At 35.3% G+C, this 18,886-nt stretch overlaps 1 protein-coding gene across 1 annotated transcript; it reads right to left on the reverse strand.

Moving 5' to 3' along the window:
• Positions 1 to 9,639: 9,639 nt before the first annotated feature.
• Positions 9,640 to 10,562, reverse strand: LOC103005278 (olfactory receptor 5AC2-like). The gene is given in 2 exon segments (XM_028162281.2): positions 9,640 to 9,908; positions 9,911 to 10,562. Coding segments are annotated over 2 exon segments (921 nt in total).
• Positions 10,563 to 18,886: the final 8,324 nt, after the last annotated feature.

Consider the following 18,886-nt stretch of genomic DNA (forward strand, 5'->3'; position numbering starts at 1 on the left):
CAGTGCTATACACCCCATGCCAAACAATTAGCAAGACAGGAACACAACCCCACCCATTAGCAGAGAGGCTGCCTGAAATCATAATAAGTTCACAGATACCCCAAAACATACCACCAGACGTGGTCATGCCCACCAGAAAGACAAGATCCAGACTTATCCACAAGAAAACAGGCACTAGTCCCCCCCACCAGGAAGCCTACACAAGCCACTGAACCAACATTACCCAATGGGGGCAGACACCAACAACAACGGGAACTACAAACCTGCAGCCTGCGAAAAGGAGACCCCAAACAGAGTAAATTAAGCAAAATGAGAAGACAGAGAAATACACAGCAGATGAAGGAGCAAAGTAAAAATCCACCACACCAAACAAATGAAGAAGAAATAGGCAGTCTACCTGAAAAAGAATTCAGAGTAATGATAGTAAAGATGATCCAAAATCTTGGAAATAGAATGGAGAAAATACAAGAAAGGTTTAACAAGGACCTAGAAGAACTAAACAGCAAACAAACAATGATGAACAACACAATAAATGAAATAAAAAATTCTCTAGAAGGAGTCGATAGCAGAATAGCTGAGGCAGAAGAATGGAAAAGTGACCGGGAAGATAAAATAGTGGAAGTAACTACCACAGAACAGAATAAAGAAAAAAGAATGAAAAGAATTGAGGACGTCTCAGAGACATCTGAGACAAATTAAATGCAACAACATACCAATTATAAGCGGTCCCAGAAGAAGAAGAGAAAAAGAAAGGGACTGAGAAAATATTTGAAGAGATTATAGCTGCAAACTTCCCTAATATGGGAAAGAAAATAGTCAATCAAATCCAGGAAACACAGAGAGTCCCATACAGGATAAATCCAAGGAGAAACATGCCAAGACACATATTAATGAAAATATCAAAAATTAAATACAAAGAAAAGACATTGGGGCTTCCCTGGTGGCGCAGTGGTTGAGAATCTGCCTGCTAATGCAGGGGACACGGGTTCGAGCCCTGGTCTGGGAAGATCCCACATGCCACGGAGCAACTGGGCCCGTGAGCCACAGCTACTGAGCCTGCGCGTCTGGAGCCTGTGCCCTGCAACGGGAGGGGCCGCGATAGTGAAAGGCCCACGCACCGCGATGAAGAGCGGTCCCCGCACCGCGATGAAGAGTGGCCCCCACTTGCCGTAACCAGAGAAAGCCCTCGCACGAACCGAAGACCCAACACAGCCAAAAATAAATAAATAAATAAATAAAGTAGCTATAAAAATTAAAAAAAAAAAAAAGAAAAGAAAAGAAAAAAGAAAAGACATTAAAAGCAGCAAGGATAAAGCAACAAATAACATACAAGGGAATCCCCATAAGTTTTTCAGCTGATCTTTTAGCAGAAACTGCAAGCCAGAAGGGAGTAGCAGGAAATATTTAAAATAATGAAAGGGAAAAACCTACAACCAAGATTACTCTACCAAGCAAGAATCTCATTCAGATTCGAAGGAGAAATTAAAACTTTTACAGACAAGCAAAAGTTAAGAGAATTCAGCACCACCAAACCAGCTTTACAACAAATGCTAAAGGAACTTCTCCAGGCAGGAAACACAAGAGAAGGAAAAGACCTACAAAAACAAACCCAAAACAATTAAGAAAATGGTAATAGGAACATACATATTGATAATTACCTTAAATGTAAATGGATTAAATGCTCCAACCAAAAGACATACACTGGCTGAATGGATACAAAAACAAGACCCGTATATATGCTGTCTACAAGAGACCCACTTCAGACCTAGGGACACATACAGACTGAAAGTGAGAGGATGGAAAAAGATATTCCATGCAAATGGAAATCAAAAGCTGGAGTAGCTATTCTCATATCAGACAAAATAGACTTTAAAATAAAGACTATTACAAGAGACAAAGAAGGACACTACATAATGATCAAGGGATCAATCCAAAAAGAAGATATAACAATGGTAAATGTTAATGCACCCAACATAGGAGCACCTCAATACATAAGGCATATGCTAACAGCCATAAAAGGGGAAATCAACAGTAACACAATCATAGTAGGGGACGTTAACACCCCACATTCACCAATGGACAGATCATCCAAAATGAAAATAAAGAAACACAAGCTTTAAATGACACATTAAACAAGATGGACTTAATTGACATTTATAGGACATTCCATCCAAAAACAACAGAATACACTTTCTTCTCCAGTGCTCATGGAACATTCTCCAGGATAGATCATATCTTGGGTCACAAATCAAGCCTTGGTAAATTTAAGAAAATTGAAATCTTATCAAGTATCTTTTCCAACCACAACATTATGAGACTAGATATCAATTACAGGAAAAAAACTGTAAAATATACAAACACATGGAGGCTAAACAATACACTATTAATAACCAAGAGATCACTGAAGAAATCAAAAGGAAATCAAAAACTACCTAGAAACAAGTGACAATGAAAAACGATGAACCAAAACCTATGGGAAGCAGCAAAAGCAGTTCTAAGAGGGAAGTTTATAGCAATACAATCCTACCTCAAGAAACAAGAAACATTTCAAATAAGCAACCAAACCTTACACCTAAAACAATTAGAGAAAGAACAAAAAAAGTGAAAGTTAGCAGAAGGAAAGAAATCATAAAAATCAGATCAGAAATAAATAAAAAAGAAATGAAGAAATGATAGCAAAGATCAATAGAACTAAACGTTGGTTCTTTGAGAAGATAAACAAAATTGATAAACCAGTAGCCAGACTCAAGAAAAAAAGGGAAAACACTCAAATCAACAGAATTAGAAATGAAAAAGAATTAACAACTGGCACTGAAGAAATACAAAGGATCATGAGAGCTTACTACAAGCAACTATATGCCAATAAAATGGACAACCTGGAAGAAATGGATAAATTCTTAGAAAAGCACAACCTTCTGAGACTGAACCAGGAAGAAATAGAAAATATAAACAGACCAATCACAAGCACTGAAATTGAAACTGTGATTAAAAATCTTCCAACAAACAGAAGCCCAGGACGAGTAGGCTTCACAAGCGAATTCTATCAAACATTTACAGAAGAGCTAATACCTATCCTTCTCAAACTCTTCCAAAATATAGCAGAGGGAGGAACACTCCCAAACTCATTCTACGAAGCCGCCATCACCCTGATACCAAAACCAAAGATGTCACAAAAAAAGAAAACTACAGACCAATAACACTGATCAACATAAATGCAAAAATCCTCATCAAAATACTGGCAAACAGAATCGAACAGCACATTAAAAGGATCATATACCATGATAAAGTGGGATTTATCCCAGGAATGCAAGGAGTCTTCAATATATGCATATCAATTATTAATGTGATAATCCATATTAACAAATTGAAGGAGAAAAACCATCTGATTACTCAATAGATGCAGAAAAAGCTTTCGACAAAATTCAACACCCATTTAACCCATTTTTGATAAAAACCCTCCAGAAAGTAGGCACAGAGGGAACTTGCCTCAACATAATAGAGGCCATATATGACACCTTCCAGCCAACATGATTCTCAATGGTGAAAAACTGAAACCATTTCCACTAAGATCAGGAACAAGTCAAGGTTGCCCACTCTCACCAGTATTATTCAACATAGTTTTTGAAGTTTTAGCCACAGCTATCAGAGAAGAAAAAGAAATAAAAGGAATACAAATTGGAAAAGAAGGAGTAAAACTGTCAGTCTTTGCAGATGACATGATACTATACATAGAAAATCCTAAAGATGCTACCAGAAAACTACTAGAGTTAATCAGTGAATATGGTAAAGTAGAAGGATACAAAATTAATGCACTGAAATCTCTTGCATTCCTATACACTAATAATGAAGAATCTGAAAGAGAAATTAAGGAAACACTCCAACTTACCATTGCAACAAAAAGAATAAAATACCTAAGAATAAACCCACCTAAGGAGACAAAAGACCTGTATGCAGAAAACTATAAGACACTGATGAGAGAAATTAAAGATGATACAAACAGATGGAGAGATATACCATGTTCTTGGATTGGAAGAATCAACATTGTGAAAATGACTATACTACCCAAAGCAATCTACAGATTCAATGCAATCCCTATCAAACTACCACTGGCATTTTTCACAGAACTAGAACAAAAAATTTCACAATTTGTATGGAGACACAAAAGACCCTGAATAGCCAAAGCAATCTTGAGAATGAAAAGCGGAGCTGGAGAAATCAGGCTCCCAGACTTCAGACTATACTACAAAGCTACAGTAATCAAGACAGTATGGTACTGGCACAAAAACAGAAATATAGATCAATGGAACAGGATAGAAAGCCCAGAGATAAACCCATGCACATATGGTTACCTTGTCTTTGATAAAGGAGGCAAGAATATACAATGGAGAAAAGACAGGCTCTTCAAATAAGTGGTGCTGGGAAAACTGGACAGCTACATGTAAAAGAATGAAATTAGAACACTCCCTAACAGCATCCACAAAAATAAACTCCAAATGAATTAAAGACCTAAACATAAGGCCAGACAGTATAAAACTCTTAGAGGAAAACATAGGAAGAACACTTTTGACATAAATCACAGCAAGATCCTTTTTGACCTACCTCTTAGAGAAATGGAAATAAAAACAAAAATAAACAAATGGGACTAATGAAACTTAAAAGCTTTTGCACAGCAAAGGAAACTATAAAGAAGACTAAAAGATAACCCTCAGAATGGGAGAAAATATTTGCAAATGAAGCAACTAACAAAGGATTAATTCCAAAATTTGCAAGCAGCTCATGCAGCTCAATATTAAAAAAACAAACAACCCAATCCAAAAATGGGCAGAAGACCTAAATAGACATTTCTTCAAAGAAGATACACAGATTGCCAACAAACGCATGAAAGGATGTTCAACATCACTAATCATTAGAGAAGTGCAAATCAAAACTACAATGAGGTATCACTTCACACCGGTCAGAATGGCCATCATCAAAAAATGTACAAACAATAAATGCTGGTAAGGGTGTGGAGAAAAGGAAATCCTCCAGCACTGTTTGTGGGAATGTAAATTGATACAGCCACTATGAAGAACAGTATTGAGGTTACTTAAAAAACTAAAAATAGAACTACCATACGACCCAGCAATCCCACTACTGGGCATATACCTTGAGAAAACCATAATTCCAAAAGAGTCATGTACTACAATGTTCATTGCAGCTCTATTTACAATAGCCAGGACATGGATGCAATCTAAGTGTCCATCGACAGATGAACTGATAAAGAAGATGTGGCACATATATACAATGGAATATTACTCAGCATAAAAAGAAACGAAATTGAGGTATTTGTAGTGAGGTGGATGGACCTAGAGTCTGTCATACAGAGTGAAGTAAGTCAGAAAAAAAAGACAAATACCATTTGCTAACACATATATATGGAACCTAAAAAAAATGGTTATGATGAACCTAGTGGCAGGAGTGGAATAATGACGCAGACATAGAGAATGGACTTGAGGACACGGGGAGGGGGAAGTGTAAACTGGTATGAAGTGAGAGAGTGGCGTGGGCATATATACACTACCATATGTAAAATAGATAGCTAGTGGGAAGCAGCCACATAGCACAGGCAGATCATCTCAGTGCTTTGTATCCATCTAGAGGGGTGGGATAGGGACTGTGGGAGGGAGATGCAAGAAGGAGGGGATATGGGGATATATGTATACATATATGTGATTCACTTTGTTATGCAGCAGAAACTAACACAACATTGTAAGACAATTATACTCCAATAAAGATGTTTAAAAAAAAACAACAATGTAATGTGTAAACCTTGATTGAGCCCTGGACTAAATAAAAAACCAGCTCTATAAGACATTAAAAAAAAAAAAAAAGTAAAGAATGGAGTCTCTATTTCCCTCAGTCATGTGGAGCTCCTGCAATTAAGCCCCATTGGCCTTCAAAGCCAAATACTTTGGAGGCTCATCTTCCCAGTGCATGACCCCTGGGCTGGGGAGCCCAACATGGGACTCAGAAGTCTCACTCCTGTGGGGGTATGGGACTTGACTATATTGTAGGTCTGCCCCTCCTAACTGTCTCATTGTGGTTCCTTCTTCATGTCATTAGTTGTAGAAGATCTTTTCTGGTAGGTCAGTCTTTTTCATCAATGGTTGTGATTTTGGTGTGCTCATGAGAAGAGGTGAGCTCAGAGTCTTTCTACTCTGTCAGCCTGGTTGATCTTCTAAACTGTCTTTTGAAGATTTTCTGCAATTACTCTATCTTGGAGAACCTGCATGTCATTTGCCAAATTCACCTTCTTCAGATGATGGTGACTGGCCATTAGCATCTGAAAAAACTGCTTTTCTTGTGGCTGCACAAAATGAATTTCTCCTCTTCTTCCAAAAGCAGAGTAACTCTCTTGCCCACAACTATCACTTGGAGAAGACCACACAGCTCCAGCAAGGCAGTCTTCCTGCCCCTAATCCCCACTCAGATGTGATGACACACACTAAACTAGTCTCAGATAATCTTAACTGAACATGGCATTCATGGTGATATAAAACCATGTTCACATGGCCTGACTCCATAGGATGGATGGGCATAGGTAGATGTACATGAAGATGGCATTCACAAAAACAAATAATAGAGAAAAGATGACAGTCCTGTAGATTGTAAGGGCTTAGGTTCTGTTAGACCTACAGAATATTAACATGAATTAACATAAATAGAAATCCCACATGAACAGTGAGAGGCAGAAAGCCAAAAAAATTTGAAACACTCAACAACTAAATTCAATTCAGAAGACTAACCATAATATCATAAACTATGAATATACACAGTATCAATAATAAATGAAAACTAAAAATAAATGAATTCAACTCTAAATATAAAAGCTAGAAGAAAAACAAAATACTACAAGGAAGCAAAGCAGAAAACATTTTAAAATAAGAGAAATTAATGAATTAGATAATAGCAAACAAAGTTAGACGTAATAAAAAAATTATAAGCTGGTTCTTTTAAAATACCTACAAATAGAAAAATTACTAGCTAACCTAATTTTTTTTAACTGAGAAAACCCCCAAAAAAATAAAAAGAGGGAAATAACTTTCTAAACCCAATTTATTTTGAAACCATTATGAGTGTCATTGTCCAATTCTAGACAAATAAATTTGAAAACCTTGATGAAATGGATAACTTTGTGAAACAGTATAATCAGTATCTTGTCCTTCTTAATGGAACACAGTAGTAAGTCCACAGCAAGTGAACTAAAATAAAAATATTCTGAATATAATCAAGCTTCTAGATCTATCTGCCGTTACAAGGAATACATTATTTTCATCACAAAGATACTTTCAGCCAGATGTGGAATGTGAAGAATTCTGTAGGACAGATGAACCAATTTCTTCAAAAAATAAATGACATGAAAAAAAGAGGAAGAGAAAAACTTTTTAGATTAAAAGAGACTTTAAAACCATCATCAAAATGCCATGGCTATACTTTGTTTAAATCCTGATTCAAGCAAAGACACAGCAAAATTTTTGAGATATATTGGAAATACTGAACACATATGGTTATTACATACTAAGCAAATGTTATTAATTTTGCTGCATATTATAATTGTGCTGTGGTTGGGTTAATACAAAATATTTGTTAGCATTACATGCACTAAATGGTTAAAATTTTAATAATCAGTAAAAATTTAATAATCAGCTGCAGCAAGTCATAAAATATCATTGAAGAAATTAGAAACATTATGTAGTGCCATACACTCAAACTAAAAAAAAGTATGTGTTGAGACATGTACACATGGGAATAAATTTATTTTTTTCAAAATGATAACAATATTTTAATAGATTATAACCAAACATAAAGGACAAATTATAGAAATAGGGCCCTAATCAAAAATAAAGAAAATGTAATAGTAAAAATCAATCCTAACATATAAAATATAAATATCTTGAATTATTAAGTTAGCCACCAAGACAGTAAAGTTAATCAGAATCTCCTGGATATAAATAGTATATCTAAAAAGAATACACCTTACCTACCTAATTAAAAAAGACAGTGGGGCCCTGTAGCGATAAATGGTAGACCCATACAATCAAATAGAGTTTTTTCATTTATATTCATAAGTCAAACAATCAATAAATGTATGATACGTACTATGTCTTCATTCTAGATAAGAATTTTGGCGTATTTGTTGGAATTATAGGAAAAAAACTAAAAATAATTTTTAAAATACTTCGATGAGAGAAACATTTCACTCCTGTTTCAACAATCTGAATTTAATTTTCATTTCCTGTGAATTCTTTTTTCCTAAACACAATGCTTGAAGGGACATAATCAAGTCTTCGCAAAAAAAGGGGATCTGGGGCTTCCCTGGTGGTGGCGCAGTGGTTAGGAATCCACCTGCCAATGCAGGGGATGTGGGTTCGAGCCCTGGTCCGGGAAGATCCCACATGCCATGTAGCAGCTGGGCCCATGCACCACAGCTGCTGAGCCTGCGCTCTGGAGCCCGCGAGCCACAACTACTGAAGCCCATGCGCCTAGAGCCCGTGCTTCGCAATGGCCACCGCTGTGAGGAGCCGCACACCACAGCAAGGGGTGGCCCCCACTCGCCGCAACGGGAAGGAGCCCATGCAGCAACGAGGACCCAACGCAGCCAAAAATAAATAAATAAAATTTTTTTTTAAAAAGGGGATCTGTGTCAGTTCTATTATACTAAAATAAATTGATATATATATATATTAATGTAGTCCTATCACTGAATTGTAAGTAAATTGGTAGCTGAGATCTCAAGAACCTAGTCTCAGCTTTGAGAGATCACTACCTCAATTTTGTACCCACATCCATGCACTCTTAACCAATTTCTCATCCTTGCCTTCTGCCTCTTGTAGTTTAGCAATGCAATCCCTATGCAAATATTTGACCAGGATTACTATTTCAAACAAAATACTCATGTAAATAGAGTACAGGAAATCTATAATATTTGAGAAGGCTATATCTTGAGGTATTTCCAAATCTGCAAATTCCTGAGTTCTACTGTATCATATGATGTCCTATATGAAAGTTAGTGTGTGGACTTCTAGATATGGGAAGTTTTACATCTTGATGTTCCATTATTCAATTCAAGCCAACCTCTTTTTTTTAGTTGTTGTTGAGATGCACCAATTTTTTTAAACTCTTCATTTTTCTTCATTATCCTCACTTTTATTTACTTTTCTGCCAAGAATCTAAGTTTTTATCACACACCCTTCTTAACATGCAGGTCTAGCTCAGTGAGTTAGAATCAGTTGTGAACTAAAACTCACACTTATACACCAGCCTTAGTTACTGTCAGTTATTAAATGAAATTAATGAAGTTTGGGGGAGAAGTCAGCTGAAGATAGCAAATTTTCAAAGTCTAAACGTTCAGATAAAAAGGAATTACAACATTTTTAAATAAATCAGTTGTGGATGATGTGGGTGATTTCAACTGAAGTAGTAACTTTGACTGGACCCACATCCAAGTAAACATTGTGTGAAGCTGTGTTCCTTCACCAAGTGCTCAGTGACCACCGCTCTTATGAAAGGCCAGAACTATGGCTAATCTGAAAGATTTTGAGGGCTTGTTTATGCAAAGAGTGAAAAGAGAAACAATTTGAAATTTCCCTTGGGAACTGTTTACTTCTTTGAAACTCTTCTCAAGGCACCTATAACCTGTTTATTTCTCAAGCTGTAAATAAATGGGTTTAGCAGGGGAATTATAATCATATAAAATAGGGAATACATTTTGTCCTGATCTTCAGCTAGGCCCGATGCAGGGCGCACATACCTGAAGATGAGCATGCCATAGTACAATGAGACAGAGAGCAGATGGGCACTGCACATGGAGAAGGCTTTGCTTCTGCCCTCTTCAGACTTTTTTTTCAGAACGTCAAAGAGACACAACTATAAGAGATTATCATGGTCATTAAAGTGGATATTTGTATAAAAGCTGCAGAAGTAGTTATCATTAGTGCCTTAACGGGTGGGTCATTGCATGAAATTTTGAACAGTTGTAAAATTTCACAATAGAAATAATGTATTATCTTAGACCCACAGAAAGTTAACCTTAATAATAAACTCACATGAATCAGGGGATGCAGAAAACCAATTGCATATGAAATACTTTTTAAATGAGTGCAGAGTCTGTTGGACATCACCACTGGATAAAGCAAGGGGTTACATATGGCTACATAGCGGTCATAGGCCATCGCTACCAGGAGGAAACATTCTGTAGTTACACTGGAAGCAAAAAAATAAAATTAGGTGATACACTCAGCTAGGGATATCATGGTAGTCTTGTCTAAGAAATTGACCAGCATCCTGGGTGTTACAGAGGTTGAAGTGCAAGCATCTGCAAAGGCTAAACCACCAAGGAACAAGTACATGGGTGTGTGAAGGTGGGCATCCTTCCAAATAAGAGCCATCAGTCCAAGGTTGCCCAGCATGGTGGTGAGGTAGATGACCAAGAACACAATGAAGAGGAGGACCTGCAGCCATGGTCACTCTGTGAGTCCTGTAAGAACAAACTCAGTCACCAGAGTCTTGTTTCCTTCTGACATACTCACACTTGATCACTGTACTGAGAAAATATGTGACAAGGACAGTCACTAAAGTTTACACAAAGTCATGGCATTTTATTTGCAAATTAAATTATATCTTACTGTTGTTTCCCATTTAATTAGTTTTTTTTTATTATTTTATTTATTTATTTATTTATTTATGGCTGTGTTGGGTCTTCGTTTCTGTGCAAGGGCTTTCTCTAGTTGTGGCAAGTGGGGGCCACTCTTCATCGCGGCGCACGGGCCTCTCACTATCGCGGCCCCTCTTGTTGCGGAGCACAGGCTCCAGACGCGCAGGCTCAGTAATTGTGGCTCACGGGCCCAGTTGCTCTGCGGCATGTGGGATCTTCCCAGACCAGGGCTCGAACCCGTGTCCCCTGCATTGGCAGGCAGATTCTCAACCACTGCGCCACCAGGGAAGCCCCTAATTAGTTTTTAAAGGTTAACTTTCATCCTATAGTAAGTCTGTTTACAAATTCTGTGTTTAGGTAATTGACTCTAAAATTGGAAAAAAACTGAAATAAGTGCAAATATGTGAGGCAGTACTAAAACCATGCGGAAGACTATTGCATGAGGAAGAAATGCAAACGCAAAACCACTGCATGTGGGAGAGAAATAGACTAATAATTTAATATAGGCATAACCACACAACAGAGACATTGCAGAGACAAATCTGTAAGCAAAGAGAAAGGACAAAAATATGTTGGGAAAGAATCTGTGACATTCTGCATATATAAGGTTAGTAATTATAACATACACACAACCTCTTACAAACTAGATGAGAACAAATTAAATGACCCAGTGAAACAAATGGGCAGAAAATATGAACAGACATGTTTATGGAAGAGCAAGTCAATGTGACCAATAAATATATTAAACAATATTCATCCTCCTTAATAATTAGGAACATTTTTTAAATTGATGCATATTTTCACTTGTCAGATAAGCAAAAAAGCAAAATGAGAAATAATATCTGTTGATGACAGGAAAGTGAAAAAGAAAGCACTTTCTAATGTAACTGGTGAAAATATAAATTGTAACAGCCTTTTGAATCTGACATTATCTGTTAAATTAGAAATTTATATAAACTCTGATCAACCAGGCTTACTCCTGGATGTATATTCTATAAATAATATCACTCATATACAAGAATAAAGTACAAGGATATTTAATAAGGCATTATTCATGAGGGCAAAGCCTGGAAGCAGAAACTGCTTCACAACTGTAGAATGGTTGAATAAATTACGGTACAGTCTTACTGTGGATTATTATTCATACATAAAAGAAATGTATTTGAATTGTATTAGTTAACTGTGGGAGGATTTTCTCAATGTATGATTAAGTGAGGGAATCAAAATATAAAGAAGTTTAAATTTTATGGTCCCATTTTTATAATTTTCAAAATTTTTTGTTTATAAATATGATGATATGAATGTGGATAAATGTGGAATAATATACCAAGTTGTGAACACTGGTTTTCTGGTGCAGAAGTAGATGTAGTGGCAGGAATAGTGAAAGCAGAGAAGAGATATTTTGGTCCTACACACACACAAAAATTATGCTAAAAACATATCATATACCCTTTAGTATATAATTTTGTTATATATGTATGTGTGTATGTCTATGTTTATGCCTGTGTGTCTGTCTGTATGCATATGTATGCCTGGAAAGATATATAAAAGGTTGGACACTAGTATATTAATAGAAATAGAAAAAAATAAAATGTTATTGTTACTTTTAACAAGAAGTATTTGACACTGGAAACTCTAATTAAAAATAGGAACAAAAATCTGTAAATTTTTCTATGAAAATATCTATTAACTGTCTTTAATTCTTAATGATATTTTCCATTTAAATATTCAGTAATAGACTATTGAGAGCAGGCATTATTCTTTGAAATAGTCAAAAGGCATTTGGAAATTGTTTAAGGTGATATCCAAGTATAGCAGTCATTTTTATAGTTTCTTCATATAGTTTCAATGCTTTTCTTATTTATTCCTAAGGGGTTTTTAGGTTTTACCGGCATTATGACTATAATGTCAGATATTTTTATGAAGTAATAAGGTTGATTTTCTTTTATTACTTATAAACTATATCTGAATGAAAATCCAGAATAGAATTTCCCAAATATTTTGCAGTGAATATGTAATTTCCTATGCTCTTTGAAAGGGAAACAAAAATACATTTACTACAATAATAACAGTTAAAATAAAAGTAACTTATTTAAAAAATCAATTTCATAATTTTATAGCCATACCCCTTGACAACAGTACATAGAGACATTGAATGAAAATGCCTTAAAAGAACTAGGTTTGTTTAACCAGTGGCAAGAACAATGAGTTGTTATTCTCCCTCTTCACTAAGCTAAAAAAAAAAAAATAGATTTAATACATTTAAATTACTAAACACATACCCACAGGGATCCCTATTATAATATATACACCTAAAAAGATTCACTGGAGTATATTTACTGAAAATGGACTACATGAATGTTAAGGAAATATCATTTTCTTTCCAAAGTGGAGATTTTGGCCTAAATAAAGTGGCCTTGCTTTCTTTGCAACGCAAATTACCAAGTAATAGACATTTTTAATTTCACTTCATGAATTCAACATAATTAAGCCAAGAAGTAGCAAGCTTTGGGAATTGTTTTTTCCTTAAGAGTAATATGAAAGAAATATCTGCAGATGAGAGTAAAGCAGACAGTGCTAGCTATATATTATATACTTTATATTATATATTATAAGGGCTATATTACTTACTGCAGCCCTTATCCTCATGATTCCATGAAGTTTTTTTTTTTTTTTTTATAAATTTATTTTTATTTATTTATTTTTGGCTGCACTGGGTCCCCGCTGCCACGTGCGGGCCCTCTCTAGTTGTGGAGAGCGGGGGTTGCTCAGCAGTTGTGGAACAGGGGCCTAGCTGCTCCGCAGCATGTGGGATCCTCCCGGGCCAGGGCTCAAACCCGTGTCTCCCGCATTGGCAGGCAGATTCTCAACCACTGCGCCACCAGGGAAGTCCCTCCATGAAGTTTTAAAAGCTATGTATTATAGACAGCCACCAAATTTAAAGGCCAGGATTATCTTCATTCTGCAAAATTACAAATAAAGTATATACATCCTTCATGGCTGTGTCTCAGTTCTAAACTCTCTGTATTATAAAATAAAACTTAAAGCTATTGAATCATTTTTATTGTGGTTACTTTAATTTTTTCCATTTACTTCATTCTTCTATTAAGGTTTATTATTTACAAAATTTTGTGGTAAATATGTCTCCTTTTACAGTAAGCCATCCTCTCCCATCTGTCCAGATTTTGATGACTGTTGAAAAAAATCTCAGTGCCTTTCTTGAATTTTAATTTCCTACATAAACATCTTGCATAGATATTTTGGTATCTAAAGACAAATTGCAAAACTCTAAGTAATAGAAAATGTAGAAATCACTGAACTCTCACCCAATTCCCACAAAACATAGGGAAATTGGAAAGTGATAGCTTTCCTGAAGTAAGGTAGAATAGACATAAATGAGGCAGTGATTACTGGCAGACTGATTTTCATCAGTAACTCAAAAATGAATGGAGATAATATTTATTACTTCTATTTCCAAACTTGTTCTTTAAAAAACAAAGGAAAGGAAGATATTCCCTCAACACTTCCAAAGGATTCCCTGTAGGATGAAATTAAATTCATTCTGCTGGGCATTGTGAGTTAATCATCAGTTCACCACCACAACTAGTTGTCACAATTAAAAACTCTATTTATAATCCACAGGGATTACTGTGGAAGATCTAAACAGAACATCAATGAACAGCCTTTAGGAAATATTTGTTTTCCTTTCTCTTTTTTCTTTTAATGAATAGTATCATCCAAAACCCTACTTCACATGTTTCGTTGAAACTCTCAAAGTTACCTAAAAGTCACCATGTCCAAATTTGAAATTAGGATCTTCTGTAATCCCACCCCCAGGTATATTTACCCTCCAGTGTTCTCTATCTTGAGGAGTAGCACCACTAAACCATCAGCTATGCAAACCGTATAACAGAAAAATCCTTGACACTGAACTCTCCCTCTGATTCCATGCATCAGCCATTGTCAAGTTGTAAATTTCATCTCCTAGAGTCTCTCATATTCATCCACTTCTCACATTCTCTATAGGTACAACCAAATTTTGCATGGATTATTAAAATAACCTCCTAAGTAATCCATCTGTATCCACTAATACAGTCATCCAATTCATTCTCCACATTGCCCCAAGACCAATCTTATAAAATGTAGAGTTTGTTATGTCACTACCCACACTCATTCTTACCACTGTCCTGGCCTGAACCCTGTCTCCAAAAAAATCATAAATAAAAGTCCTAGCCTCCAGTACCTCAGAATATGACTCCATTTAGAGACAGGGCTTGTCAAGAAGTGATTAAGTTAAAATAAGGCCATTAGGGTGAGTCCTAGTCCAATCAGACCAGTGTCTTTATAAGAAGGGAAAATTTGAAGACACAAAGAAATATCAGCTATGCCTGTACACAGGAGAAAGACCATGTGAGGACAATGAGATGGCAGCCATTGGCAAGCCAGGGAGAGAGGCCTCAGCAGAAACCAATCTCTGTTGACTGTTGCTTAAGCCATGCAGTCTGTGGTGTTAGTTATAGCAGCCATAGTAAACTAATACATCCATCCATTCCCATCTCCACTTAAAACTTGTAAAATTTTTCCACTGCACTTAGGCCAAAGACCAAAAATTTTAAGCCTAGTTATCTTTTATCCCATATCATAAAACAGACCCAATATTTAACTACATATGCTGTTATTTTTATTTCATTTGCATTGAATTGAGTAGATATATTTGTTGTAGCAACCCTCGCTGCTTTAAGAAATGGACCTCAGTATCTTAGTGAGTTAATGTAATACTTTAATTTATCCCTCAAATAAAAATTAAACAAGTTTCTTGGTTGGTTCTGTTCTAATCAGATCCTCCCATTTTGTGTCTCCACCACTTCAACACATGACTTCTATGTTTGCTATGCTTGTCTGGAACAATGATATTTAAAATATTGACTTGCTGAAGAAAATGGGCTAGAATGTCCCACAGTCTAGATTTGTCTTGTTTTTCTTCATACTGGGTAAACCTGTATTTGTATACTGAGCTATACTTAACAATGTACCTCCAAATATTCTGTATCAAATAATAATCCAAAGAATGAGATAGATGTGATTTCTTAAGTGTACAATTCAACAGTGTTAGTATTTCTATAGAGTTGTGCAACCATCAACACAATCTAATTTTAGGGCATTTCTATCATCCCAAAAGATTCCTATTAACAGTCAAGCCCTTTTCTCTCTCCTCAATCATGGGACACTACTAATCTACCTTCTGTCTCTGTAGATTTGCCTATTCTGGATGTTTCATACAAATGGTATCATATAATATGTGGTTTTAATGACTTCTTTCACCAGCATAATGTTTTTAAGGTCCATTTACATTGTAGCATGAAACAACACTTCATCCCTTTATATTGCTCAGTAATATTCCATTGTATGGCTATACCACATTTGTTTATCCATTCATCAGTTGATGGACATGGGTTGTTTCCACGTTTTGGCTCTTACAAATAATGCTACTATAAATATTCATATATAAGATTTTTTTGTTTGAACATATATTTTAATTTCTTTTGATGCTATTGTAAATAGAGTTGTTTTATTAATATCATTTTTGATTGCTAATTGCTAGTGCATAGAAATACAATTGATATGTGTATTGATCTTTTATCCTGCAACAGTGCCGAATTTATTTATAAGTTCTATTTGTTCTTTAGATTCCTTAGGATTTTCTATATAAAAGATCATATCATCTGCGAATATAGTTTTACTTCGTTCTTTCCAATCTGGATGGCCTTTATTTCCTTGACTTGCCTACTTTAAAAACCATAAGGTATATTTTTTAGTTTTCTTTTCTTGTGATGTCGTTGTATTTGTTATCAGAATAATACTGGTTGTCACAGTCAGTTTGGACTGCCATAACAGAATACCAAACTGGGTGGATTACAAACAACAGAAATTTATTTCTCACATTTCTGAGAAGTCCAATGTGCCAGCATGATTGAGTTCTGGTGAGCGCCCTCTTTTGGGTTACTGACTGTCAGTTTCTAGTTGTATCCTCACATGGTAGAGAGCAGAGAGAGAAAACAAGCTGTTTTTACTTTTAGGAGGGTACTAATCCCATTCATGAAGATTCCACCCTCATCACCTCCCAAAGGCCCCACCTCTAAATACCATCACCTTGGAGATTAGATTTTGACATATGAATATTGGGAGATGTGGACATTCAGTCTATAGCACTGGCCCTATAGAATGAGTTGGGAAATGTTCCCTCCTCTTCTATTTTTGGAACACTTTGTGAAAATTTAGTATTAATTTTTCTTTAATTGTATGATAGGATTCACCAATGAAGCTGTCTGAGGTAGGGCTTTTCTTTGTGGAAAGTTTTATAGTTACTGATTTATTATTCTCTTGTTATAGATTTATCCAGATTTTCTATTTTTTCTGGAGTTAGTTTGGTAGTTTGTGGCTTCCTAGAAATTTATCCATTTCCTCGATCTAATTTATCAGTATAGGGTTGTTCATAATATTCCCCTATAATTCTTTTTATTTCTGTATGGTCAAATAGTAATGTCCCCTCCTCAATTCCTGATTTTAGCTATTGAAGTCTTCTCTCTTTTATTCTTGATCAGTCTAGCTAAGGAATGTCAATTGTTTTTCAAACAACCAACTTTTGGTTTTGCTGATTTTCTCTATTGCTTTTCTAGTCTCTGTTTCTTTAATGCTCTTCTCTCTATTATTTCTCTCCTTATGCTTGCTTTGGATTTAGCTTGTTATTCTTTTCTCTGATTTCTTTTTTTTTTTCCTTCTGCCCATTTTTATTTATTTATTTATTTTTTAAACATCTTTATTGGAGTATAATTGCTTTACAAATTCTTATTCTTCTGATTTCTTAAGGTGGAAGTTTAGGCTGTTTATTTCAGATCCTTTTTTCTCTTTTACAGCTATAAATTTCCTTTCAAGTACAGCTCTAGCTACATTTCATAATTTTGATGTGTTTTGTTTTTGTTTCCATTCATCTAAAATATTTTATTTTTTTATTTTTTTATTTTTTATTTTTATTTATTTATTTATTTATTTTTTAAGTTCTTTTTTTTTTTTTTTTTTTTATTTATTGATGGCTGTGTTGGGTCTTCGTTTCTGTGCGAGGGCTTTCTCTAGTTGCCGCGAGCGGGGGCCACTCTTCATCGCGGTGCGCAGGCCTCTCACTGTCACAGCCTCTTTTGTTGCGGAGCACAAGCTCCAGACGCGCAGGCTCAGTAGTTGTGGCTCAGGGGCCTAGTTGCTCCGCGGCATGTGGGATCTTCCCAGACCAGGGCTTGAACCCATGTCCCCTGCATTGGCAGGCAGATTCTCAACCACTGTGCCACCAGGGAAGCCCTAAAATATTTTCTAATTTACCTTTTGTCTTGAAGTCTATTTTGTCTGATATTAGTATAGCCACTACAGTTTTCTTATTGTTGCTGTTTGTGTGGTATAATATTTTCCATTTAGAAGAATGAAAGCCAGTTGCATCTTTGACTCTAGTCTATCTTCTATAGACAGCATGTGGTTGTATCCTACTTTTATTGTGTCTGACAATTTTTGCCTTTTTATTGTACTGTTTAATCCATTCACATTTAATGTTATTATTGATATGGTTGGATTTACTTCTGCCATTTGATTTTTGTTTCCTGTATGTCTTGTGTCATGTTTTCTCTCTATTCCTCCTTTGTTATATTTTTGGTATTAAGTAAACTTTTTAAAGTCTGTTATTTTAATACCTTTAATGTTTTTAAAATATACCTTGAGTTTTTTTCTTAGTGATTGTTCTAGGGTTTATAATATGCATCTTCTCTTATCATAATCTACTTCAGACATATACTAACTTAACACTAGTAAGATAAGTAAGGCTTGTATTGTTACATCTATATACCTTACAGAACCATTGTTACAATGATTGCTTAATATAATCTTATGGCTCTTAAATTAGCTTAGAGATAAAAAAGAAGAAAATATACATATTTATAGAATTTGTTACATTAACCTTCTTAATTACCATTTCTGGTTATATTCAGTTACCATATGGTGTAATTTTCTTTTTTTTAATTGAAATATAGTTGATTTACAATATTATATGAGTTTAAGGTGTAAAACATAGTGATTCAATATTTTTATAGATTATACTCCATTTAAAGTTATTATAACTCACAGACTTTGAAAACAAACTTATGGTTACCAAAG

Source organism: Balaenoptera acutorostrata, chromosome 4, assembly GCF_949987535.1.
Source record: "Balaenoptera acutorostrata chromosome 4, mBalAcu1.1, whole genome shotgun sequence".
Classification (NCBI taxonomy): domain Eukaryota; kingdom Metazoa; phylum Chordata; class Mammalia; order Artiodactyla; family Balaenopteridae; genus Balaenoptera; species Balaenoptera acutorostrata.